This window comes from Podarcis gaigeae (assembly GCF_964106915.1).
Source record: "Podarcis gaigeae genome assembly, chromosome: 1".
Lineage (NCBI taxonomy): Eukaryota > Metazoa > Chordata > Lepidosauria > Squamata > Lacertidae > Podarcis > Podarcis gaigeae.
In genome coordinates this window covers 8,313,568-8,339,430 of record NC_139678.1, presented here as the reverse complement: position 1 = coordinate 8,339,430, position 25,863 = coordinate 8,313,568, and the positions used below count along the sequence as shown (strand labels likewise).

At 46.7% G+C, this 25,863-nt stretch overlaps 1 protein-coding gene across 2 annotated transcripts in view; it reads right to left on the bottom strand.

Moving 5' to 3' along the window:
• DAAM1 (dishevelled associated activator of morphogenesis 1) overlaps positions 1-25,863 on the bottom strand; it is a 182,468-nt gene that overhangs the window by 67,576 nt on the left and 89,029 nt on the right. For both annotated transcript variants that reach the window (XM_083732298.1, XM_083732299.1), the window contains exon 4: positions 3,180-3,251. In XM_083732298.1, coding sequence (XP_083588424.1) covers positions 3,180-3,251 — 72 coding nt within the window. The remainder of the gene's footprint in view (positions 1-3,179; positions 3,252-25,863) is intronic.

The window sequence follows — 25,863 nt, the reverse complement described above, 5'->3', positions numbered from 1 at the left end:
TGGAAAGCACAATAAAACATCAAACGTTAAAAAATTCCCTAAACAGGGCTGCCATCAGATGTCTTCTAAAAGTCAGATAGTTGTTTATTTCCATGACATCTGAAGGGAGGGTGTTCCACAGGGCAGGCGCCACCACCGAGAAGGCCCTCTGCCTGGTTCCCTGTAACCTCACTTCTCGCAGTGAGGGAACTGGCAGAAGGCCCCCAGGGCTGGACCTCATTGTCTGGGTGGAGACGCTCCTTCAGGGATACGGGACTGAAGGTCAGCACCGAAACTTTGAATTGTGCTTGGAAACATATTGGGAGCCAGTGTAGATCCTTTAGGACTGGTGTTAAATGGTCCTGGCAGCCACTCCCAGTCACCATTCTAGCTGCCTCATTCTAGATTAGTTGTAGTTTCCAATTCACCTTCAAAGCTAGCCCCACACAGAGCGCATTGCAGTAGTCCAAGTGGGAAATAACCAGGGCATGCACCACTCCGGTGAGACAGTGCGCAGGCAGGTAGGGTCTCAGCGGGAGTACCAGGTGGAGCTGCCTGGATGTCTGTGAGTCTAAAATGACTCCTAGGCTGAGCACCTGGTCCTTCAGGGGCACAGTTACTCCATCTTGGACCAGGGAGTCCCCCACACCTGCCCGTCCCTCAGAAACAGTACAGTGGTACCTTGGGTTAAGTACTTAATTCATTCCAGAGGTCCATTCTTAACCTGAAACTGTTCTTAACCTGAAGCACCACTTGAGCTAATGGGGCCTCCTGCTGCTGCCACGCCGCTGGAGCACGACTTCTGTTCTCATACTGAAACAAAGTTCTTAACCTGAGGTACTATTTCTGGGTTAGTGGAGTCTGTAACCTGAAGCGTATGTAACCCGAGGTACCACTGCACGTCTGTGTTGTCGGGATTCAACCTCAATCTGTTAACCACCATCCATTTACCAACCTCCTTCAGACACTAAAACTGGACATTTGCCACTCTCACTGGTTCTGATTTAAAGGAGAGAGGTGGAGCTGGGTAAGGTAAAGATAAAGGGACCCCTGACCATTAGGTCCAGTCGTGGCCGACTCTGGGGTTGCGGCGCTCATCTCGCTTTATTGGCTGAGGGAGCCGGCGTACAGCTTCCGGGTCATGTAGCCAGCATGACTAAGCCGTTTCTGGTGAACCAGAGCAGTGCACGGAAACGCCGTTTACCTTCCCACCAGAGAACCTATTTATCTACCTATTTATCTACCTATTTACCTATTTATGTCACCTATTTATCTACTTGCACTTTGATGTGCTTTCGAACTGCTAGGTTGGCAGGAGCAGGGACCGAGCAACGGGAGCTCACCCCGTCGCGGGGATTCGAACTGCTGACCTTCTGATCGGCAAGTCCTAGGCTCTGTTGTTTAACCCACAGCGCCACTTATAAAATCAGCTGAGTTCCACGTGGGCTATCCCTGGTTAAGCCATTCATCCCAACCCACAAACTTTCAAGCATGGGTTGGTTGCTATAAGGACGAAAAGCTTGCTTTTTAACGACGTCCACCGAGATAACATCTCTTCTGCAGAATCGCAGGTTCACAGCCCTAATGAAGGCCCTCTGTGGGCAACATTTTTTGTCCAGCAGCTCCGTTTCCCAATTAATTTCTGCCTCTGTGCAGATCAGACTTTTCTGCAGGTCTTTCCGCTTGGAGCTTGTTCCGTAGGGAGCTCTCTCCTGCACTCTCAGGTGTGTCTGGGTGCCAAGAGTTGTGGGTGGCATTTGGCTTAGCTTGCTATGGCCAGAGAGAACGAGAGAGAGAGGAGGCCGGACTGATCAGATACAGCAGAGGTGAAGGTTGTGCGGGAGACGTCCAGCGACGCCCTGCCTGCAGCTGTCCAAGCAACTGTGGTGGCATCATGCCACGTGTGTGTTTGCAAACGCGCGGAAGATTTGTTTCTACAAACTCTCTAATGACTTCAACAAGAGCCCCTTGATCAAAGAAAACAGACCCGGCTTGTCTTTTAAGTGAGCTGATTTATAGGCCCTTTGGGCAAGTGTTGCCTCGTTACGCCAACAGGAGCAAGCAGAGGGGGCTGGAATTCTTACTGAGGGCGAATAGAGGCTGCTTCTTTTTTTTTGCAACCACAGCATCTGCAGATCCCTTGACAAGGGCCAGGGCAGGAGCTGTGACCTGTGGAGGGATTGCGGGGGGTCTGGGAGCACTGGATATATGCAGCCCTTTCCCAATGGCTGCCAGCGAAGCTGCTGTTTTTGTTTGCCTATTTCTTTCCATGTTATAGCACGCCTGGATAGCTCATCTGGTTAGAGCGTGGCGCTCTTAATGCCACGGTTGCAGGTTTGATCCCCAAATGAGACAACTCCATATCCCTACATTGGGACTAGGGGATCATCAGGATCCCTTCCAACTTCAGGGTCCCTTCTATAAGCCCACCCTTTGGAGGGGCAGGTCAGTTCTGTGTCCAGGGCAGCTGTCTTACCAGCTCCATCTGGTACTCCAGCTGAGACCCTACCTGCCCTCCGACTGTCTTGCCAGAGTGGTGCATGCTCTGGTTATCTCCCGCTTGGACTACTGCAATGCACTCTACATGGGGCTACCTTTGAAGGTGACTCAGAAACTACAACTAATCCAGAATGCGGCAGCTAGACTGGTGACTGGGAGAGGCCGCCGGGACCACATAACACCGGTCTTGAAAGACCTACACTGGCTCCCAGTATGTGTTATATGTGCACAAAGTGGGCAGGCTATAATAACACTAATACTAATACTAATACTAATACTAATACTAATACTAATACTAATAGAGTTGGTGTCAACCCCTGGGGGGGGCAACACATTGACTAGGCCTGTGCTAGACCATAGTTCTGTGTTATGAGAATGAACCCAGGCTATGTGGACTCAGAGCCTCCCCCTCCCCCTCTGGTGTAGCCCACAAAGTCAATTCAGAAGGTCTGGCTTACGTTAAGATTAACAGAGGCTGGCAGTGTTGTCCAAACCCAGAAGGTTGTGATTTGTCTAAACTATGGTTAGTTGAAACAATGCCAAACTTCAACCCACGGTTTATGAAGCTGGCTTGCTTTCACTAACCACCGTTAAGATCAACCACTTTTTAGGGTTCCTGCAACACAGCCCTGGTTTTAGTTCTCAGAACCATTCTTCGGTTTAATGAAGCCAGAAAGCAGATTTCTGAATCCTCCACTTACAGCAGCCATGGAGTTAAGCTGATCAATGTAGAACTCTGGCCAGCTCGTGGCTCCTTTATTTTCTTCTTGGTCCTGAAACAAAGAGACAAAGGGAACCAGGTCAGAAAACACAACACTGGTTTTGTCTTACCCCAAACAACTCACATCTGCTCCCTAGACAGATGATTTGGTACACAATGATCCCCCTTCTGAAACTTGCTGATAAAAGTTACCCAAATAGTTCAGATTATAACTGGAAACTCTTGAGACGTGACATTTTTTAAAAGAGGTACTAATTGGGGAAGAGTTTGTTCTCTTGCAGAAAATGCTACTTGAGTGACAAGAAAATTATGAGCTGAAGATCATTCTTTAGTGTACACAGCGGAAGTAGACAACCTGTTTTAAATCAAGGAAGAGAAAGAGAGTTTGGATTTGATATCCTGCTTTATCACTACCTGAAGGAGTCTCAAAGCGGCTCACAATCTCCTTTTCCCTTCCTCCCCCACAACAAACACTCTGTGAGGTGAGTGGGGCTGAGAGACTTCAGAGAAGTGTGACTAGCCCAAGGTCTCCCAGCAGCTGCATGTGGAGGAGCGGGGAAGCGAACCCGGTTCACCAGATTACGAGACTCTTAACCACTACACCACACTGGCTCTCGTTCCCTTCCTGTCCAGCATCCTTTGTGGAGAGTAGCCAACCAGATGACTATGAGAAGCCCACAAGCCTTTGGACATTTGGGGGGGTTTCATGTTAACTGCCCCTAAATCAGCATTAGAAACCCCCCCAGGTGTACTTTGCAACTGGCAACTTTGCAACCACATGCAGATCTCTGAATGCCAGGCTGGCGACTGACCTCTCCATCCAGTTGGCCCCTCCAGCTTTCTTAAGCAGGCAAGCAGAAGACCTTATTTGTTGCATTTATCTCCCAACTTTTCCTCCAAGGAGTACATGGTTCACCCTCTTCCTCAGTTAATCCCTACAACGACCCTGTGAGGTACAGTAGGTTAGGAGGCTGCGAATGACTCTGAGGTCACCCCAGTGAGATTCATGACTGAGTGGGGATTTGAACCCTGATCTCCAGGTCCTCGTCCGACACTCTAACCACTACACCACAACAGCTTCCTAGAGTCCTTCTGCTACGGGGCAGCTCTATAAATGAGGTAGGTAAATAAATATAGCCAAATGTCACTTAGAGAAGGCTCTGAAACATCTTCCTGGAAGCTTGAATTTCTTTCTAGATTGTTTCATTTGATGTTTTAATGTGTGTGAACCACTCTGAGATTTTTTTTCTTTAGATAGGTTTAGGGAATAAGTTTGTAAATATTAAATGAAGTATGGAGAAGAAGAGAAGTTAGATGTACTTTAAGAAGATCTACTGTCAGAATATATGATTTTATTCTTTTGTTTATTTTGTGTTTGGTGTAACAACCGACGTAGATGTATGGTTTTTCTTTTTGATTTTTGTTGGTGTTTATAATAAAGCATAATAAAAAAGAGATTTTTTCTCTCTTTAAAATATAAAGCGGTATAGAAATGAAATGAATAATAGTAACAACTTTCTTGAAGGAAAAAAAAGGCACCTAGACATTCCGTTGTGAGTACTGTAATCTAGTTTTAAGGTGCCATTTGGCAACTAGCTTATATATCAGAGTTTCTAGCATTGCCCTAAATGAGCCAAACATGAAGAAAGCTATGCTCATGTGTCAAAAGGAACGTCAGGTTTTAAGTAGGCCTCACTGTCCTGGCCCTTCCAAGTGACAGGCAATTTCTTACAAATTAGGAACCAAGGAAAAGAGAGGTGCAGAATGTGATAAGAAAACCAAGTTTGCTGCCGGTGAACCAGTTATCCCTGCTTACAAAAAGCTGGCAGATTCACGGTCATTTCTCCCCGTCCCCGCGGAGGGTGGGGAGCACCAGCTGCCTCGAGCGCTGGGTATCACTGAACAATCCACTGCAGGAGAATTAGGTCACTCACAGACAAAACCGTTCACTCGGCTGGCAAACAGCCAAGGGCTTGAGCGACGAGTTCACAGGAAGAAGAAGAAGAAAAGAGCTCTGCTTTCACGTTGCAAGCTCAAGCCCAACGGTGGATTAATTGTGGTGTTGCCCAAGGATCAGGATGTGAGGAAAGCAGGGGCCTAACCCAAAACACTGAGAGTTGCATCTAAGTCTATACCCGTTGAAATTATTGGGCATGACTAACTTAGAATCACAGAATTGCTTACTCCATCTTCCACATGACAACCCTTTAGATATCTGAAGATGGTTAACAACAGCAACAACAACAATAATTTATTTATACCCCACCAATCTGGCTGGCTTTCCCCAGCCACTCTGGGTGGCTTCTAACACAATATTAAAATAAAGTAATGCATCAAACATTAGAAGCTTTCCTAAACAGGGCTGTCTTCAGATGTCGTCTAAAAGTCTGGTAGTTGTTCCTTTTGACATCTGGTGGGAGGGCGTTCCACAGGGTGGGTGCCATTACCGAGAAGGCCCTCTGCCTTGTTCCCTGTAACTAGGCTTCTCTCAGTGAGGAAACCGCCAGAAGGCCCTCGGTGCTGGACCTCAGTGTCCGGGTAGAATGATGGGGGTGGAAACGCTCCTTCAGTTATACTGAACCGAGGCCATTTAGGGCTTTAAAGGTCAGCACCAACACTTTGAATTGTGCTCGGAAATGTACTGGGAGCCAATGGTTCTCATATCTCCTCTCAGTCTTCTCTTCTCCAGGCTAAATATACCCAGCTCCCACAATCAAGGTCTTGGTTTCCAGACCCTCAATCATCTTGGTTGCCTTTCTTTGTCATGTTCCAGTTTGTCAACACCCTTCTTAAATTGTGGCGCCCAGAACTGGACAAAGTATTCCAGGTGTGGTCTGACCAAGTAGAGTGGAACCATGACTTCCCTTGATGTGGACACAAGACTTCTCTTGATGCAGCCTAGAATAGCATTTGCTTTCTTTTCTTTTCTTTTCTTTTTCGATAAAGTTCTAAAAATAAAAATGTGCACCCCACCACCGAGACCATTCCATTATAACTATCCAACCTCCCAAAATTTCAGCACCTCTTGCAATGGTTTGAGCCCTTTCCATTTTAACAGTACAAATTCTACACAAACACCTTCCACAAACACCTTCTACAAATACTCTCCTCAAAATAGTTTCTCCTGCGTATTCCCCCTCTTACCTTAGTGGCACACGTTAATTTATCATTAATAGCTATATCCCACACCTCTTTATACCATTCTTCCATTTTATATTCTGCTTGCCCCTTCCACTTCCTAGCTATCATAATTCGTGCAGCTGCCAATAAATTTGTGAGCAGGTCCTTCCACCCCATCGTAAAAGGATAATAATGTTCCCTCTGGACTTTCAGTCAGCCAGTCAGCTTTAATCCAGTGATTTCTGTTATCTCCTTAAACCCCCTTTGCCAGAAAAATCCTACATATTTACACCCCCACCACATGTGAACATAATTCCCAGTTGTGGTGTAGTGGCGAAGAGCAGTAGTCTCGTAATCTGGTGAACCAGGTTCGCTTCCCCGCTCCTCCACATGCAGCTGCTGGGTGACCCTGGGCCAGTCACACTTCTCTGAAGTCTCTCAGTCTCACTCACCTCACACAGAGTGTTTGTTGCGGGGGAGGAAGGGAAAGTAGACTGTTAGCCACTTTGAGACTCCTTAGGAGAGTGATAAAGGGGGATATCAAATCCAAGCTCTTCTTTTCTTCTTCAGTGGTAGAGTATTTGCCTTGCATGCCAAGATTCTCAGGTTCACTACCTGACTTCTCCAGGTAGGGCTGGGAATGTCCCTTGCCTGAAACCCTGATGAGTCATTGCTAGTCAATGTAGACAGTACTGAGCTTGGTGGACCAATGTATGGTATAAGTAGCATCTACTTGTAGTCAACGTGCTGATCCCTCTCTAGGTTCATCTCTGACTTCACTACTGCAACAGGGTCCCCATTCAGGGGACCATCCATAACTGATCAAGGACTGCAAGGTGGAGACCTCCCAGGTGAAGATGTGCTCCCAACTCCCCCAGCAGACATGACAGGAAAAGGTGAAGTCTTCCAGCCTGTTATGACAAGGGTCTCTGAACCTTAAACTGAAGCTCATGAAACAAAAACTAATATTTAGAATATACTGGACCCCATTAAGTTTGTTTTAAAAAAGGGCTATCTAAGGTATCTAACTGTTGGATATGCAAGAGGGATAATGCTTCTCTAAAACATGTTTTTTCATTGTCCTATATTGAAAGATTTTTGTCAGAAAACTATGGCAAACTATTTTTGTCAGAAAACTATGGCAAACTATTTTTGTCAGAAAACCACGACAAACTATTTTTGTCAGAAAACCACGGCAAACTATGGCAAGTTCTTAAAGAAATGGGAGTGCCAGATCACCTCATCTGTCTCCTGAGAAATCTCTATGTGGGACAAGAAGCTACAGTTAGAACTGGATATGGAACAACTGATTGGTTCAAAATTGGGAAAGGAGTACGACAAGGCTGTATTTTGTCTCCCTGCTTATTTAACTTATATGCAGAATTCATCATGCGAAAGGCTGGGCTGGATGAATCCCTAGCCGGAATTAAGATTGCCGGAAGAAATATCAACAACCTCAGATATGCAGATGACACAACCTTGATGGCAGAAAGTGAGGAGGAATTAAAGAACCTATTAATGAGGGTGAAAGAGGAGAGCGCAAAATATGGTCTGAAGCTCAAGATAAAAAAAACGAAGATCATGGCCACTGGTCCCATCACCTCCTGGCAAATAGAAGGGGAAGAAATGGAGGTAGTGAGAGATTTTACTTTCTTGGGCTCAATGATCACTGCAGATGGTGACAGCAGCCACGAAATTAAAAGACGCCTGCTTCTTGGGAGAAGGGCAATGACATGCCTAGACAGCATCTTGAGAAGTAGAGACATCACCTTGCCAACAAATGTTCGTATAGTTAAAGCTATGGTTTTCCCAGTAGTGATGTATGGAAGTGAAAGCTGGACCATAAAGAAGGCTGATCGCCGAAGAATTGATGCTTTTGAATTATGGTGCTGGAGGAGACTCTTGAGAGTCCCATGGACTGCAAGAAGATCCAACCTATCCATTCTTAAGGAAATTAGCCCTGAGTGCTCACTGGAAGGACAGATCCTGAAGCTGAGGCTCCAAGACTTTGGCCAGCTCATGAGAAGAGAAGACTCCCTGGAAAAGACCCTGATGTTGGGAAAGATGGAGGGCACAAGGAGAAGGGGACGACAGAGGACGAGATGGTTGGATAGTGTTTTCGAGGTTACCAGCATGAGTTTGACCAAACTGCAGGAAGCAGTGGAGGACAGAGGTGCCTGGCGTTCTCTGGTCCATGGGGTCACGAAGAGTCGGACACGACTAAACGACTAAACAACAACAACTGAAACCATCAACGGAACAACCTTACATGTACAGAGCAACGTATCCTCTTGAATTATATACCCAGCACATGGAACCTCACAAAAGGACAATATGAGTGGACTATCCGTGCCCTTACCACAGCAAAAAGACAGATACTGATGAATTGGAAAAATAAAAATGCGGCTCCCTTCTACGATTGGATTGAAGACTTATACAAGCTCGCAACATATCAACAACTTACATATAAATGCAGACTTGCCGTAGACAAATTCAAGGATATTTGGAATCCATTCTTACAAATACTGTAATAGGTTAAGATCTGGTGAAGTACAATAACTGTAAAGTATACAGTTTGGGGTTTCCCACCCTCCCCCCTTTATTTTCCTTTCTACACGGATTCTGTTTCTCTTTCTCTTTTTACTTACATCTCACAATGTTTAGTGCACATATAATTAATTATAGACTTCTTGACCTTTCAATAGAGATGTTTAAAAAATAAATAAATAAGTCTTCTGGCCAGGAGGCGATGGGGAACCTCTGACCTCTGACCCTTCTGAAGGTGATGGACTCCCACCAGCCTCACCTGGCATGGTCAGTGAGGGGGGGTTTGTTGTCCAGCAGCACCCGCAAGGCCACAGTTCCCTCATCTCTGTGTTCAGAAATGCAGCAACATTCATTTCCTTGTCTTTAACTGAACCCATCGATGCGATTGCAAGTGTAAGTCTATGGGCAGGAGGAAGAGTCGACAGCCTGAGAGGAAATTACAGAGACATTTTCTGCTGATTTCTTGGCAGCCGTGGCTGGAGCTGCTCTTGGTGGAGATTTTAATTGCAGTGGAGGAATCGGAGAGGTCAGCATCGTAAACTTTTTGCTGGGAGCTGAATAGCTAGAAAGCGAGGACATGTTTGAGACCTCTTCGAAAGCAGTGATCCTGAATTATCCTGAGTGAGCAAAACCACCTCGTTCCAGAGCAGAAAACCAATTTGCTAGCGCTCAAAACCTTTTCGTGTTCATTAACTGCAGGAAGAGGAAACTCTACAATTGGAAAATCTCACTCTCCCATAGATGTTACTGGGGGGAGGCAGAGAGTGGGGGGTGATATGAAAAGGGCCATCTTGGGATAGAGATCTAAATAACCACTGATCCTACAAGTAAGTTCAACAGGAGTATAACATTTTTTTAAAGCTCTTCTTCTTCTTCCATCATCATCACCATCACCATCATCACCATCATCATCCCAGGGCAGTTCACAACAGTTACTTGGTGTCTGATCAACTAAATAGACTTTATCAATAATAGAATTAATAGGAAATAATAGAATAATAGAAAATCAGCCCTGAGTGCTAACTGGAAGAACACATCCTGAAGCTGAGGTTCCAATACTTTGGCCACTTCATAAGAAGAGAAGACTCCCTGGAAAAGACCCTGATGTTAGGAAAGATGGAGGGCACAAGGAGAAGGGGGCGACAGAGGATGAGATAGTTGGACAGTGTTCTCGAAGCTGCCAGCATGAGTTTGACCAAACTGTGGGAAGCAGTGGAAGACAGAAGTGCCTGGCGTGCTCTGGTCCTTGGGGTCACAAAGAGTCGGACATGACTAAACGACCAAACAACAACAACAATAGAATTTAAATAGAATTTATTTTAGAAGTAGTTCAGCACTCTATTCGTACGGTAGCTAATTGGATGCTTATGGCAACCCTGCAAGCAGGACCTGAACGCAGCAGCTACAGTTTTCTGCAACTAGTATTGAGGCAAACAGCCTCTGGTGGTGGAGTTTTACCCACAGAAATTACTATAACTAAGTTGGAAGATGGAGCAAGCTTGTTTTCTCCTGCTCTGGAGGGAAAGAACCAATGGCCTCAAGCTATAAGAAAGTAGATTCTGACACAACACCAGGAAGAACATTCTGACCATGAGAGCTGTTTGACAGTGGAACGTTCTCACTCAGGAGGTGATGGACTCTCCTTCCTTGGAGGTTTTTAAGCAGAGGTTGGATGGCCATCTGTCATGGATGCTTCAGTTGAGATTCCTGCATTGCAGGGGGTTGGAATAGATGACCCTCTTCCAACTCTATGATTATATGAGTCCGCGATTCTGCTTCCCAGCCCACCCTTGTGCATTAAACAAAATAGTAAGCAACATTGCCAGATATTCTAATATTACTTAGTAAAAGAGAAAAATACTTTTGAGTTATTCGCTAACCGGTCACCCTGTTTTAGATTTCTCATAATGATATTAAGGAAGATATATCCTATTTGCTCTATACATTTCTATATGGGTCGTGATCACTAAGCATTTCATGATCCCACCTCCAGTGGCGATGAGGTAAGTTCTGAAGTGCCATGGCATGCCTCACTGTCACAGTCCCAAATTCAAAAATTGCAGGTAGCGTGATCCAACACACACACACACACTCATTTGCTCACTCACACAGGGAATCAACACAATGTCCCCGTTTGTTAGGATTAGCCCAGAGTCATAGAATAGTGAGCTGGTTGTGGGAGACCTCATTATTTGGCTGGGGAGACATGGATTTGCATCCCAGACCAGCCTTTCTGCTTTTAATCAGAAATGCAAACAATCTCGCAATGGAGTGTTACAATTCACACTTTAAGTGTGAAGCAAGAATAACAACAACAACAACCTTAAGGAAAGGGACCCAGTCCTTGCTTACTTTTCTCACCCTCTGATTTCTTCTCAGACAGGAGAAGCCAATGCAATGCTGTCCAGAGAAGTTGTGGGACTACAACTCCCATCACCCCCGACTGTTGGTCATGCTGCCTGGTGCAGCTTGGTGGTGTAGTCCAGCAACATCTAGAGCAGTGTTTCTCAAACTTGGGTCTCCAGGTGTTTTTGGACTATAATTCCCATCATCCTTGACCACTGGTCCTGCTAGCTAGGGATGATGGGAGTTGTAGTCCAGCAACAGCTTCTTCATCAAAGATTTACTAAGCTAAATGTTGTCCAGTCACAAAAATAAGAGCAGATTTGAATTCCTCACACCCAAAACTGTATTTTTAAGACCCATCGCTGAAGAAATGTACGAAAATTAGATTTCACCTCCTGACACACCTTGCTAGTGTTCAAGGGTAAAATTTATATCCATTGCTGGGCTCACTTTTGCGTGTGGCCCCTGGAAGGTTTCTCAGAAGGGAATGTGGCCCTCTGGCTGAAAAAAGTTCCTCACCCTTGCTCTAGGGTATTCTGCCACAAATAATATTGAAAACTTGAAAGCCTCTTTATCACCTCATTTGTTTTCTGGGGGTTTGGAGGTGGGGAAGGAAGTCTCAGGGCTGCACACCCGCCCGCTGACCACATCTAGTTATATTTTAATGCGACATTTCTATATGAAAGGATGTTGGTCATTTCCACCCGCCCACTGCCCCAGGAAATGGCGTCGCGTTTGGAAAAGGCGGGAGAAATTAGCTCAGCAATAAAACGTTTCCTGTTCTTCTGTCTTTCCTTGCAGGCCTGGCCAAACTCTCAAAACCACAGAGCATCCCTAGACCCAAACACGAAACATCAACACAGCAGACTAAATGAAACACGTCGAGAAAGAGAGCGAGATGGAAGCATACGCAGCAAAAAGTACAGTTCCCCCAGTCGATATATATCTCCACTCTTCTTGCAGAGAATGTGCGCGCTTGATTAAAAACCGAACGATGTGCTACGCTGGCCCAAGCAGAAATGTCAAGCGAAGGAAGCGAGTTTGCTCACTAGAAAAGTTTTGTCTCTTTTGGAAAGCAATTGCAGCACTGCGATTCCCCCTCCTCCTCCTCCTCCTCCTCCAAGTAACCACAGGGATCTTACATGTTTATAGCTGCCAATCTCTGTTCCATTTCTGGCCTCGTTTACCAGCACACATTAAAATCTCTGCCTGCCAAGACTTGGTTTGGCTGACTGAAGTCATCCACTCACCGTAAGAAAGAGGCTTCCACAACTGTCAAGAAATTTAACACCTACAGCTCAAGCCAAGGAATGCCAATCAGTCGCCACTGGGGTTCGAGGGAAGGTTGTTGTGCCGCCACAAGGAAGCGGAATACGCAACGAAGCGCAAAGTTTCAGGAGGGACAACGGGCAGAGATTCTTAAAACAGTCACGTGGGTCTTCCACTCAAATGGAGGTAGCGCTTTTCAAGCTCTGCAGATTTCCTTTGGAAGGTGTTTGCTTTAATGTTACTTAAAAACCAGTAGTGGCGTATGGAAGTGTATCCCAAGGTGATGTATCCCAATAGTGATGTATGGAACTGAAAGCTGGACTATAAAGAAGGCTGATCGCCGAAGAATTGATGCTTTTGAATTACCGGTATGGTGCTGGAGGAGACTCTTGAGAGTCCCATGGACTGCAAGAAGATCCAACCTCTCCATTCTGAAGGAAATCAGCCCTGAGTGCTCACTGGAAGGACAGATCCTGAAGCTGAGGCTCCAGTACTTTGGCCACCTCATGAGAAGAGAAGACTCCCTGGAAAAGACCCTGGTGTTGGGAAAGATGGAGGGCACAAGGAGAAGGGGACGACAGAGGACAAGATCGTTGGACAGTGTTGTCGAAGCTACCAGCATGAGTTTAACCAAACTGCGGGAGGCAGTGGCAGACAGGCGTGCCTGGCGTGCTCTGGTCCATGGGGTCACGAAGAGTCGGACACAATTAAACAACAACAACAACAACAAACCATCTGACATTGCCACCATCTGGAGGCGCATGCTTGGGGATCATCGGATCTCGACAGTTTTCACACACTAATACCACATCCTGTAGAATTCTTTCGGTTATATTTTATCTGTACCGTCAGAATGAATTTCAGGAATTTCCGTGCAGCCTTGAGCAGGAGCAGTGAACAGTATTATAGTGAATTGTTGTCGCTTGTCTTCACTTACCCCACTGCCCTGCTCACAGCTGCGAAGAATATTCTCACGTTCTGAATGGTCCGTGTCACCATTAAGAAAAAGAGGTCGGAAGAGGCCAATATATTTGTGAACTGTCCTTGGATCAAGTGACTTTTCGTCATTTAAGTTCTCAAAGTTCTTAATCTAGCTCAAGGTTGTCATCTAAACAAGCCAGATGTTGAAGGGATAGTCATTCCGTCATTTGAAAAATAAGACTTGAGAGCCATCTTCCTCAAAAATGGAACTAGACATTCCATTTCAGGGGCTGTAACCTTGGTTTACAAGGGACGCGGGTGGCGCTGTGGTTAAACCATAGAGCCTAGGACTTGCCGATCAGAAGGTCGGCGGTTTGAATCCCCGTGATGGGGCGAGCTCCCGTTGCTCGGTCCCTGCTTCTGCCAACCTAGCAGTTCAAAAGCACATCAAAGTGCAAGTAGATAAATAGGTACCGCTCTGGCGGGAAGGTAAATGGAGTTTCTGTGCGCTGTTCTGGTTCGCCAGAAGCAGCTTAGTCATGCTGGCCACATGACCTGGAAGCTGTATGCCGGCTCCCTTGGCCAATAAAGCGAGATGAGCGCCACAACTCCAGAGTCGGTCACGACAGGACCTAAAGGTCAGGGGTACCTTTACCTTTACCTTTAACCTTGGTTTACATTTGGCGTCTAGGTGATATATCTGAGTTTCTAACACTGCTGATGTTAAACTCAGCTGCAATACTTCAGCTGTTCATTGAAAGTGCTGTATCTCAACTTATCCCCTACATACATGTATACCAACCCTACTAGAACGTTACAAAGAGCATAGATCCAGTGGGAAATCTCTGCTGCTCACTCCAATTCCCCAAGGAACGTAACGGGACTAGGCTATACAGAGGCCAGATCTCATCCGCCCCCAACAGCAGACTACTCGTTTTGATTACAGGATGTTAATCAGCAAGGAAGGGGTGAAAACAGAGGATGCTTCATTGACTACATAGGAAGTGTCACCGAAGGCAATAGGCTATTAGCCTGACCCTGACCCAACATCCCCTTCTTCCCATCTGCTGGTTTGTGCCTGGGGGTGGGTGGTGGAAGAAAGGTTAAATGAGAAGATTTCCTGGGAGACTAGGAGAATTGGAAAGCCTAAAGCATTGCCAAAGGGCAAAGGAGAGGGGAGCGGAAGAGATTTTGCTATATATTTTATTGATCCCGGATGGGCATAAGACCTAAGGCTTGTTTAAGGAGCAAAATCAGCAGAAGCATTTTTGCACATCTATCCAGGATTAATTTTACATCCCCTCAAGGGAGAGGAGCTCCATGTGCCATGGAACATCTCAGGCTTGGGCAGCAAGCAGTCTAAAGACGTGACTGCCCAGTTTCACCTTTGCAGTTTCTAAAAAAAAACACCACCAAAAAAATTCAGGTGCTTTTATTAAATTGATAAAATAATGGGAGGTGCCAATGAATATGGAACTACTAAAGAAGGGCCTCTTTGCGAGCCCCACTTGGGCGCCCCAGAAACTGCCTTTCAGAGACATACTCCCTACAATAGATGTTTGAGTTTTTCTGGATGCTAGGGAAGTGGATATTTTAGAGAGGCTATAAACAAATATGTCCACTAAGAATATGTTCGTTTCTAGAATCCTTATCCCACATTTTGACGACGTCCCTCAAAGCAGTTCAGAAAAGATACCGTAATAAAACAATTCGTTCCAAGGTAAACATTAAAATCAATTAAAGGCATCTATCATAAAGCAGGGATGCAGGTGGCGCTGTGGGTTAAAGCCTCAGCGCCTAGGACTTGCCGATCGAAAGGTCGGCGGTTCGAATCCCTGCGGCGGGGTGCGCTCCCGCTGCTCGGTCCCAGCGCCTGCCAACCTAGCAGTTCGAAAGCACCTCCGGGTGCAAGTAGATAAATAGGGACCGCTTACTGGCGGGAAGGTAAACGGCGTTTCCGTGTGCGGCTCTGGCTCGCCAGAGCAGCGATGTCACACTGGCCACGTGACCCGGAAGTGTCTCCGGACAGCGCTGGCCCCTGGCCTCTTGAGTGAGATGGGCGCACAACCCCAGAGTCTGTCAAGACTGGCCTGTACGGGCAGGGGTACCTTTACATTTTTATCATAAAGCAGGCACCTTAAGGCAATTTTAAAGCAATTTCAACTCCCAGTGGTTGAAAAACCATGCCAGCAAATTGGGCCCAATAGAACCATCCTGTACATATCACTTGCCTTGCACTCTCTGTTGAAAATTGTACTCGTGATGTATAGAGCAGTAAAGGTAAAGGTAAAGGTACCCCTGCCCGTACGGGCCAGTCTTGCCAGACTCTGGGGTTGTGCGCCCATCTCACTCAAGAGGCCAGGGGCCAGCGCTGTCCGGAGACACTTCCGGGTCACGTGGCCAGCGTGACATCGCTGCTCTGGCGAGCCAGAGCCGCACACGGAAACGCCGTTTACCTTCCCGCTGGTAAGCGGTCCCTATTTATCCACTTGCACCCGGAGGTGCTTTCGAACTGCTAGGTTGGCAGGCGCTGGGACCGAGCAGCGGGAGCGCACCCCGCCGCAGGGATTCGAACCGCCGACCTTTCGATCGGCAAGTCCTAGGCGCTGAGGCTTTAACCCACAGCGCCACCTGCGTCCCGATGTATAGAGCAGGGGGACCTAATTGTATCTGGCAAATGTTACAAGGTATGGCTTTTTAAACACACACACACACACACACACACACACACACACACACTCTGCTGCTGCCCAGGGAAGACTCCATCACTTATATTTGTCCTCTCTATTAAAAACAAACAAACCAAAAAAAGGTTCAGCAGCCCACATACACACAGTGCATGCATTTACATTTCATTTGCTGCAGGAGCAAAGGGAAAATCTGAATTGCGATCTCAAAAATACTACCAAGATCAGAACAGAACTGGGCAGAGACCAGATTTTTCAGTTCTTCTGTGGTGGTGAAATCATGCTCAATCAGTGGAAGGGCTGTGGTTCAATAGTAGGGCACACACTTAGCATGTAATGTAACAGGAGTCAAGGTTCAACCTCAAGCTAGGAATGAGAAATTCTGGACAGCCACTGAGCGTCAGAATACAGAGCTGGTTAGCATCCTACATTCCCTAGGTAGCAATTCAGAGCAGAACGAAATGCTAGGCAGCCGGCAACTTTAGGATGCCCACAAAACGGCCAAACCTTATTAGGAAGGGCTGAGTCGCAACCAGTCACATGGGTTGGGAGAAGGGCTTACAGAGTGTAACAACAACACAACAACAGCATAGTTTAACTACCAAAGTGGTTTCTGAGTGGTTAACAAACATAAAACCAATGATAAAAAATGGAAACGCACATAATTGAAACACGAAATGAAAGAATTCCGTCAAAGCACCAAAATAGGCAACCAGTTAAAAGGTGCAACAAAACAAGCCCTTTAAAACAGCCTAACCACTCAACAGGCAGTTCCCAAGTCAGAAGACCACTTTTCTGAACAGGTGTGTCTTCCACAGCCGGCGGAATGCCAATACTGATGGGGCCCCACGGATTTCAGCAGGGAGAGCATTCCATGGTGCAAGAGCCCCCAGCAGGGAAAGTCCACCTCTGCGATCATCGCTAGGCCACAGCAATACTAATGAGGCCCCATTCGTGGATCTTAATGCCCTTAACTGGATAATATAGAGGGACTTTGCCTAAAGCAACCCTGGGCACTTGAGGCCCACAGATGAAGCAGGCGGTGGGTCACAAAGCCCCCAGTCAAGCAGAGAGCATGTAGGACCTTGGACAGCTACAAGAGAAGGTGTTTCTGCAGGGAGCTGGAGAGTTACGGAGGGTGATCAAGGCTGAAGTGTGGTAGGCTCCATCTACCTGGAGATGCTGTCTGGCTCTCTGGCTGAGGGTGCTTGTCTTATTGCAGGCTTCCTCAGCTTTGGCCCTCCAGATGCTTTTGGCCTACATCTCCCATGAGCCCTAGTTAGCAGGACCAGTGGTCAAGGATGATGGGAATTGTAGTCTCAAAATATCTGGAGGGCCAAGGTTGGGGAAGGCTGCCTTATAGGCTCTGGAAGAGGAACTTCAGGAGATTCTGAGCCAGAGGATGGTGGCAGGCAGGGACTCGAGAGAGGAGCCAGGAGTTCTGCCCCTGTGGATGTCGCTGGAGCCTGGTTTTCATCAGAAGTCAATCAACCAAATACCTGGTTAAAGAGGAACGTTTTTGCCTGGCACCTAAAGGTGTATAACGGAGGTGCCAGACGAACCTCCCTGGGGAGAGCATTCCACAAACGGGGAGCCATTGCGGAAAAGGCTTTAAACCTGATCAAGCAAGCTGCAGAGTTACTAAATCTCCCTTCCTCCCAAGGCTCAGGAACCTCTTTGAGCTGTGTGCTCCTTCAAGAATTGCAGAATTTCCCACTTTGGCTGCTTTTGCACAGCTGCTGAGCTCTGAGTAGCACACAGGCTCTTTGATGAATTACAGAAAAATGCTTCCCATGCAGTTTGCTCAGCTGTTTGGTCAAAGGTCCTGCCACACTGAACATATGGATTTCAACACGAAGGCTGAAACTCAGCTCTAGCTCAAAAACAGGCTATTGGCTGTACAACTTTTTGGGGGTGAGTGGGAAGGAAGAAACCTCCTTATCTCTGCACCTGTGGCTTAATCCCAGCTGTAGGCTCACAGCAGCTTCCTGGATTTTGCTGATTTGCAGACAAAGCAGGACACGGCACTGTGACATCCCTGTCTGGGGTCAGGTTGCGAAGGAAAAAGGCAGGTGACCAAGCCATGTTTAGCCCAAAGACGGAAACAAGGGAGCAGGGAGGGGGGGGGAGGTCTCTGAAAGGAAGAGTGGCAAGTGAAAAAAGCTAAAATATAGCAGCGCCGGGTCAGAATTATGTAGCCGAGATGGAGATTTCCTCTTTCCTCACCTCCCAGAGCAATCATTTCCTCCTCTGGGAAATGATGCTTCGCAAGAGCACTCTCAGTTAAGCACAACAGAAACTCAACTGAGGAAATCAAACCTGGGACGCTGCTGTTCTTATCTTTCCCCCAAGGCCAATCTTTGAAACGCATTACACAGGAGTAAGCCACCCAGTTGAGATTCCCATTTCCATGCGAACCTCTCTCTGTCATAATTCCCAAGACAACACAAGAACTGAAACACAGTTACCCCACCATTTTGTAGTGTAATCCTCCAAACAAAATTAATGTGATGCATTATATTAGTCTGCCTAAAACTGCGTATACTAGTGAAAACACCATACAGAAGCTCATTATATTATTGAATGTATATGCCACCTTTTTTGCAAAACACCACGGCAACACAAAAAAACATTATTATTATTTCATTTATTAAGCTGTAGTGTCCCAAACAATTTGGCAAGCCACAAGGGCTGCAAATACTCTCAAGTTGCAGTTCTGCAATCTGCTCCACTCAAAAGTTCAGCCTTTTTTTTATTTTAAAAAAGGGGAATCACAAGAGATTATGTGTTTATTACAGTTGCCCCCATTTTATAGGGGAGGAAGGATTCGCAAACTCAGCCCAGCCCTGTTCCTGTTATGGAACATTTGGGTACGTGACCTCCTGGCTGGGTAGCAAGAGGCAGATAAGTCCTCACACAACTATAGAATGGGAAGTTCTGTTTAATAAAAACAAGGGTTCAAGTAAAACAAGGGGAGGGGGAGAATTGCAGGTGCAAGTTACAAAATGTACTAAAAATGTTCTTTCTGGTCTGGGGATGAGGAAGCTGTGGCACCTCAGAAGTTGTTGGCTTCCAGTTCCTTTCGCCTCAGAGTCCAATAGAGAGGTGCCATTTTGTGCCCAAGATTGAGGAGCACGTCGTTCAACACATCATTGGCAGGAGACCAATCACAGAGCCCGGCGTGGCGCAGCACCTCTCACAGGAGGAACCTGCGCCACGTTTGGTGTCCTCTGCCCCTCAACACTGAGAGGGCCCAGTCCCCCGCCAGCAGATATTGAGGGGGGCCAACGACACCTTGCCCCTAGAGAGTTAGCGCACATAGTGGCTGTCAAGGAACTGCCATTGGAGCCAGAGGCGGAGGGAAGGTTCCAGAGCGATGCCGGAGAGGGTCCCAGTAGGGAGAAAGGCAGCCCATCTGCTGGGGAAGGAATTCAGCGTAACACCAGTGGAGAAGGGGGGCAGATGGGGGAATCGGAGTGGAGGCTCCAGGACTCTTCGCCGGAGACCAGCGGGGAGAGCACGGGTCCTCCGCTGCCCACACCCTCCCTGCGGAGAAGACTTCCGCGCAGGGAGAGTAGGAGGAGACTTGGTGTCAAAGAACTTCTTTGCTGGAAGAAGCAAAGAAACGCCCACTGACGGATTCTGCCAGCAACTGAGACAGCCACGAGTTCAAGGCTGTCCAGAGAGAAAGGGTTCAACCAGGCAACCTTGCCAGGAGTGGCGGCAACTTACGCACGAGCAACCCCCTAGAACCATTACAGTGGCCATCCTGGTTGGGGATGATAGGAGTTTATATATATAATTTTTATTAGTTTTTTTAACATATCATTTTCAACAGTAATTAAACATACTTTTACATCTTATTCAGTTTTTTTACTTCCATCAATCCTGTCTGAAATTTTTCCAATCTAATCTCTCAGTATGCATTTCTTATCTTCCCTACTACATTTCAAACTCATAACCAATATCTCTATCTTTTTCTACTTTGTAACACTTCGTATATTTCTCCTTACAAAACTTCATGTAGTCCTACTAGCGTAATTTGTTGATTGCAGTTGCTCTTCAAATAGTTAATATACTTCTTCCAATCTTCTGTAAATCTCTGGTCCTGCAGGTTTCAAATCCTTCCTGTCATTTTGTCCAATTCTGCATAGTCCATTAATTTCATCTGCCATTCTTCTTTCGTCGGAATTTCTTCTTGCTTCCATTTCAGGGCTAACAATACTCTTGCCGTAGTTGTTGCATATAAAAACAATTTCACATCTTGCCTAATAATGTCCTGACCTATAACACTAAGTAAAAATGCTTCTGGTTTTTTTTTAAAAAATGTCTATTTCAAATGTATATTTTCAGATATTGAAGGGGGCCAAAGACACCTTGCCCCTAGACTGAGTTGGCACACAGAGTGGCCATCCTGGTTGGGGATGATAGGAGTTGGAATCTAGCAGCATCTGAAGGACTGAAGGGCTCCTTCTCTCTCTCTCTCTCTCTCTCTCTCTCCTCCCACGCCCCCAATCCATGCTGTGGGTAGGACTAAAAGATGGGTTATTGCTCTGTTTATTTCAACAATCTATACCAGTGTTTCCCACTGTTGTTGGACTACAACTCCCATCATCCTTAGCTAGCAAGGCCAGTGGTCAGGGATGATGGGAACTGTAGTCTGAAAACAGCAGGAGGCCCAAGTTTGGAAGCTGCATACTTCTTAATGATAACCACCTTGTGATGTACAACCAAGAATACAATATAAAAGGTAAAGGTAAAGGGACCCCTGACCATTAGGTCCAGTCGTGGCCGACTCTGGGGTTGCGGTGCTCATCTCGTTTTACTGGCCGAGGGAGCAGGCGTACAGCTTCCGGGTCATGTGGCCAGCAAGACTAAGCCGCTTCTGGCGAACCAGAGCAGCTCACAGAAACGCCGTTTACCTTCCCGCCAGAGCGGTACCTATTTATCTACTCACGCTGGTATGCTTTTGAACTGCTAGGTTGGCAGGAGCAGGGACCGAGCAACGGGAGCTCACCCCGTCGTGGGGATTCGAACCACCAACCTTCTGATCGGCAAGTCCTAGGCTCTGTGGTTTAACCCACAGCACCACCCGCATCCCAAGAATACAATATAGATAACAGTTAAAAAGCTATAAAATCAGAACTTGGTTCAAATTGCCTGCTGGAATTAAAAGTCTTCTGCAGCCACCAGAAATTCAACAGGGAGGGCGACTTGTCTGACTGAAACTGGAAGGGGTTTCCATGAAATTGAGCTCATAATGCAGAACTCGTGGCTCCAGGTGCATGAGAGCCATGGGGGACCACTGACAAGAGACTGCCCAGAAGACCTCAATTGCCTAGGAAGGGATATAAGGGGTCCCCGGAAGTCCCTGAAATCTCCTGGATCCAAGTTCTTAAGGGATGGGGTTCAATCCTGCTTGGTTCAGCTGTGTATGCTAATTCCTCACAGAGAAAGAAGGATTTGACCCTTGCTGGCAGATGAGGGTCTGACCCTGCTCAGTCACTCACTAACTTTCACCCACCCCGCCCTGTGTGCCAATTTTGGTAGGTGGATCACCCACCTGTCCATCACTCTGTGTCATCATGATATCACAGGAGTGGCAGGGAGCCCGTCCCGCCCACCAGCTAAAGTTGTCCCAGACAGGTGGTGGGAGATAAACAACGGCCACCTCCTCTGAAGCAATCTTCCCCAACCGTGGGTGCCCCCAGATGATGCCGAACTACAACTCCCATCAGCCCTTGCCACTGCGCCATGCTGGGGCAGCGGTCCAACAACATGTGGAGACTCTGGGCTGGACAAGGCAGCTCCAAAGACTCAAACTCCACACCCACGTATGCTAGATAAAGGACATTTCGCCTTGTACAGCCCCAGCCCTAGATATCGGAATAGAACAGGTTGACCCAATGTGGTTTCTCTCCTCCTGCCTCCTCTGCTTTCATTTCCTTTGGAAGTTCTTGCTCTCCAAAGATCTGGCCAGAGGGATTCAAAAATGTGTGCCAGAAATGTCAGCTTCTTCCTAGAGCGCTGAAACGGACAGATGCACTAATGTGCTCATTTCACACCATCGCTGGAAGGGTAAAAGAGTAAATTGCTACCTTACCAGTCACACACACACACACACACACACACACTCAAAAGGGCGAGCCAATTTCAGTGGTCACCAGCGCCCTGGGGCAAAGTGGCAAATGAGACTGAAATATCCCATTAAAGGCAGAAGAACTTTGCAGGAAAGCCATATGGTGAATGCACACCATAGAATCATAGAGTTGGGACACCAAGGGTCATCTAGTCCAACCCCCTGCAATGCAGGAATCTCAGCTGAAGCATCCGTGGCAGATGACCATCTGTTGTTGTTCTTTAGTCCTTTAGTCGTGTCCGACTCTTCGTGACCCCATGGACCAGAGCACGCCAGGCACTCCTGTCTTCCACTGCCTCCCGCAGTTTGGTTAAACTCATGCTGGTAGCTTCGACAACACTGTCCCACCATCTTGTCCTCTGTTGTCCCCCTCTCCTTGTGCCCTCCATCTTCCCCAACATCAGGGTCTTTTCCAGGGAGTTCTCTTCTCATGAGGTGGCCAAAGTATTGGAGCCTCAGCTTCAGGATCTGTCCTTCCAGTGAGCACTCAGGGCTGATTCCCTTCAGAATGGATAGGTTTGATCTTCTTGCAGTCCATGGGACTCTCAAGAGTCTCCTCCAGCACCAGAATTCAAAAGCATCAATTCTTCAGTGATCAGCCTTCTTTATGGTCCAGCTCTCACTTCCATACATCACTACTGGGAAAACCATGGCTTTAACTATATGGACCTTTGTTGGCAAGGTGATGTCTCTGCTTTGCTTTGGCCATCTACCCTCTGCTTAAAAGACTCCAAGGAAGGAGAGTCCACCACATTCCGAGGGAGACCTTTCCCCTGTCAAACAGCTCCCACCATCAGAAAGTTCTTCCTGATGTTTAGTCGGAAATCTCCTTGTAACCTGAAGCCACTGGTTCGAGTCCTACCCTCCGGAGCAGGAGAAAACAAGCTTGTTCCCTCTTCCATGTGACACTCCTTGAGATATTTGAAGATATCATTGGTAGGGTTGCTGAGCTCAAGCTTGTAGCCAGAAACCTCGTCATCGAGGGCCCCAAGAGTGCAGCCAGGGAAAGAGGCCCAAGCAGAACAGCAAAAAACTACATTCAGGTACCCCAAGAGCTTATCAAGTGGGTTATAAATATGTTAAAGAAACAAACATTGTAAATTCTCTCTTTCCTAGCATACAAGTCCTTGTGTCTAAGCTATTTTTCTGCAGATGGCCTTGTGTGAATCACCTTAAAGAGGGAAGAAACATACCGTATTTTTTGCTCTATAAGACTCACTTTTTCCCTCCTAAAAAGTAAGGGGAAATGTGTGTGCATCTTATGGAGTGAATGCAGGCTGTGCAGCTATCCCAGAAGCCAGAACAGCAAGAGGGATTGCTGCTTTCACTGCGCAGAGATCCCTCTTGCTGTTCTGGCTTTTGAGATTGAGAATATTTTTTTTCTTGTTTTCCTCCTCCAAAAACTAGGTGCGTCTTGTGGTCTGGTGCGTCTTATAGAGCGAAAAATACGGTACTTCAGGGGGTTGTATGAAAAGGGCTGCGGGTTCAAACCCCGATGTCTCCTAGTAAGGCTGGAGGTGGGGTGGGAAGACTCTTAAAGATACCCTGGAGAGTTGTTGCCCATCAGTGCCGACAATATTGAGGTAAGTGGACTAACAGTCTGGTGCTTTTTAAGGCAGCTAGCTCCCTGTGTTCCTACTTGCATTGGAAAGCCAAAAAGTAATCATATTAAATATTTTTAAAAATTGCATTAAATATTAATCCGATTGCTTTCATCATCAGTTTATTCCTGCAGCTTTGGACTCATGGGTCAAAGCACCGGGAGGCGACGTTTATTACATTTATTGAATAAATAAAATACAATTTGGTTTTCTCCTTGTATCTCGACAAATGCAATTGGTGCTAAGAGCGCAACTTTTCTCTCTTTAGGAAATGAGAGCCGGCTGGGAAGGGGCCAGGAAGCCCTGGAGGAAGACAAGTTATGATAGCTGGGATGCACAACATACACAGCCACACCCAGGCTGCAGCCTAGGTTGGAGACACAATCCAGCATCTCTGCTCACTTCAGCAATCCCGCCTGCCAGCCTCAAGGCTCCCCAAAACAATGAATAAGTCTGGGAAAGGAAGGGGTGGGGAGAGAGAAGAGGAATCCAACAAGAGATTCCGTATATTAATAAATACTGGAACAACTCCATTAAAATTTGGGGAGCTGCGCCAGCTCTCCAAATGGTATGATCCACTCTTGGCCCCTAAAGAGTTTGGAGGTTGGTTGGTTTGTTGCTTTTGCGTCTTGCGGTCAAGATCGCTTCGCGCAAACGCTGTCCCCCTCCAAGGAATCATAGAATCACGGAATCTTAATAATAATAATAGTAATAGTAATTTTTTATTTATACCCTGCCCTTCCCGGTTCAAAAATTGGGCTCAGGGCGGCTAACAACAAATTTAAAACACTTAATTGTAAAAGCAGCCTAAAGTACAGTATAAAAACATGGATAACAATAAAATTCAAAATTCAGAAATCAATTTAGGGGAAATAAGCATTAGATAATCCCCAGGGCTAGCTGGCTGAATTGGTTCTACTTGGGCCAGCGAGGAGGCCAGGGGAGAATTAGCTGCAGGGTCTCAGAGTGGGTAATCTTCATAAAAAGGGGAGGGGGAGGGAAGAGAAGGGAAATAAAAGATCAGGCTGAATTCAAATTAAAGGCCAGGTGGAATAGCTCTGTCTTACAGGCCCGACGGAAGGAGGTTAAATCCTGCAGGGCCCTGGTCTCATGGGACAGAGCATTCCACCAGGTCGGAGCCATCACTGAGAAGGCCCTGGCCCTGCTGGAGGATAATCTGACTTCCTTAGGGCCCGGACCTCTAAATTATGGTTATTCATGGACCTTAAGGTCCTCTGCAGGGCAGACCAGGAGAGGCGGTCCTGTAAATACGAGATGGAAGGGACCCTAAGAAACTGCCTAAGTTTTGTGCGGCTGTTCTCCAGACAAGATAAGGAGCTCCCTGACACAGAAATCAGGCCATCTGGCTTAGCATTGTCTTACCCTGACCAGCAGTGGCTGTTCAGGGTTTCTGAGAGGGGTCACTCTCAGCCCTACCTTCTACCTATGGGACCGCCTCTCCTGGTATGCCCCGCAGAGGACGTTAAGGTCCATAAATAGCAACACCCTAGAGGTCCCGGGCCCTAAGGAAGTCAGATTAGCCTCAACCAGGGCCAGGGCCTTTTCAACACGGGCTCCAGCCTGGTAGAACGCTCTGTCTCATGAGACCAGAGCCCTGTGGGATTTGATTTCTTTCTGCAGGGCCTGCAAGACAGAGTTGTTCCGCCTGGTGTTTGGCTTGGAATCAACTTGATCCCCTCTACCTCCCCCTCTTTCCTTTTTCCTTTCTCCTTCTGTGATGGAACTCCTATTTGGGGAATTCCCTGGCTTTTTTCTGGCCCACGTAGGATCAGTCTGGTTAGTTGGCTTTGATGAAGATTTGACGTTTCATCCCCCAAAAAGTTTTTGATTTGAGTTTCTACTGAAATGAGGCTGCATTTTTAATGTTGTATTTTAATAGTTTTGAAGCTATATTTAATCAATTGTTTTTATATCTAGTGTTAGCTGCCCTGAACCCGGTCTTGGCTGGGGGGGGGGTAATAAATAAAATTTATTATTATTATTATTATTATTATTATTACATGGAATTGACAG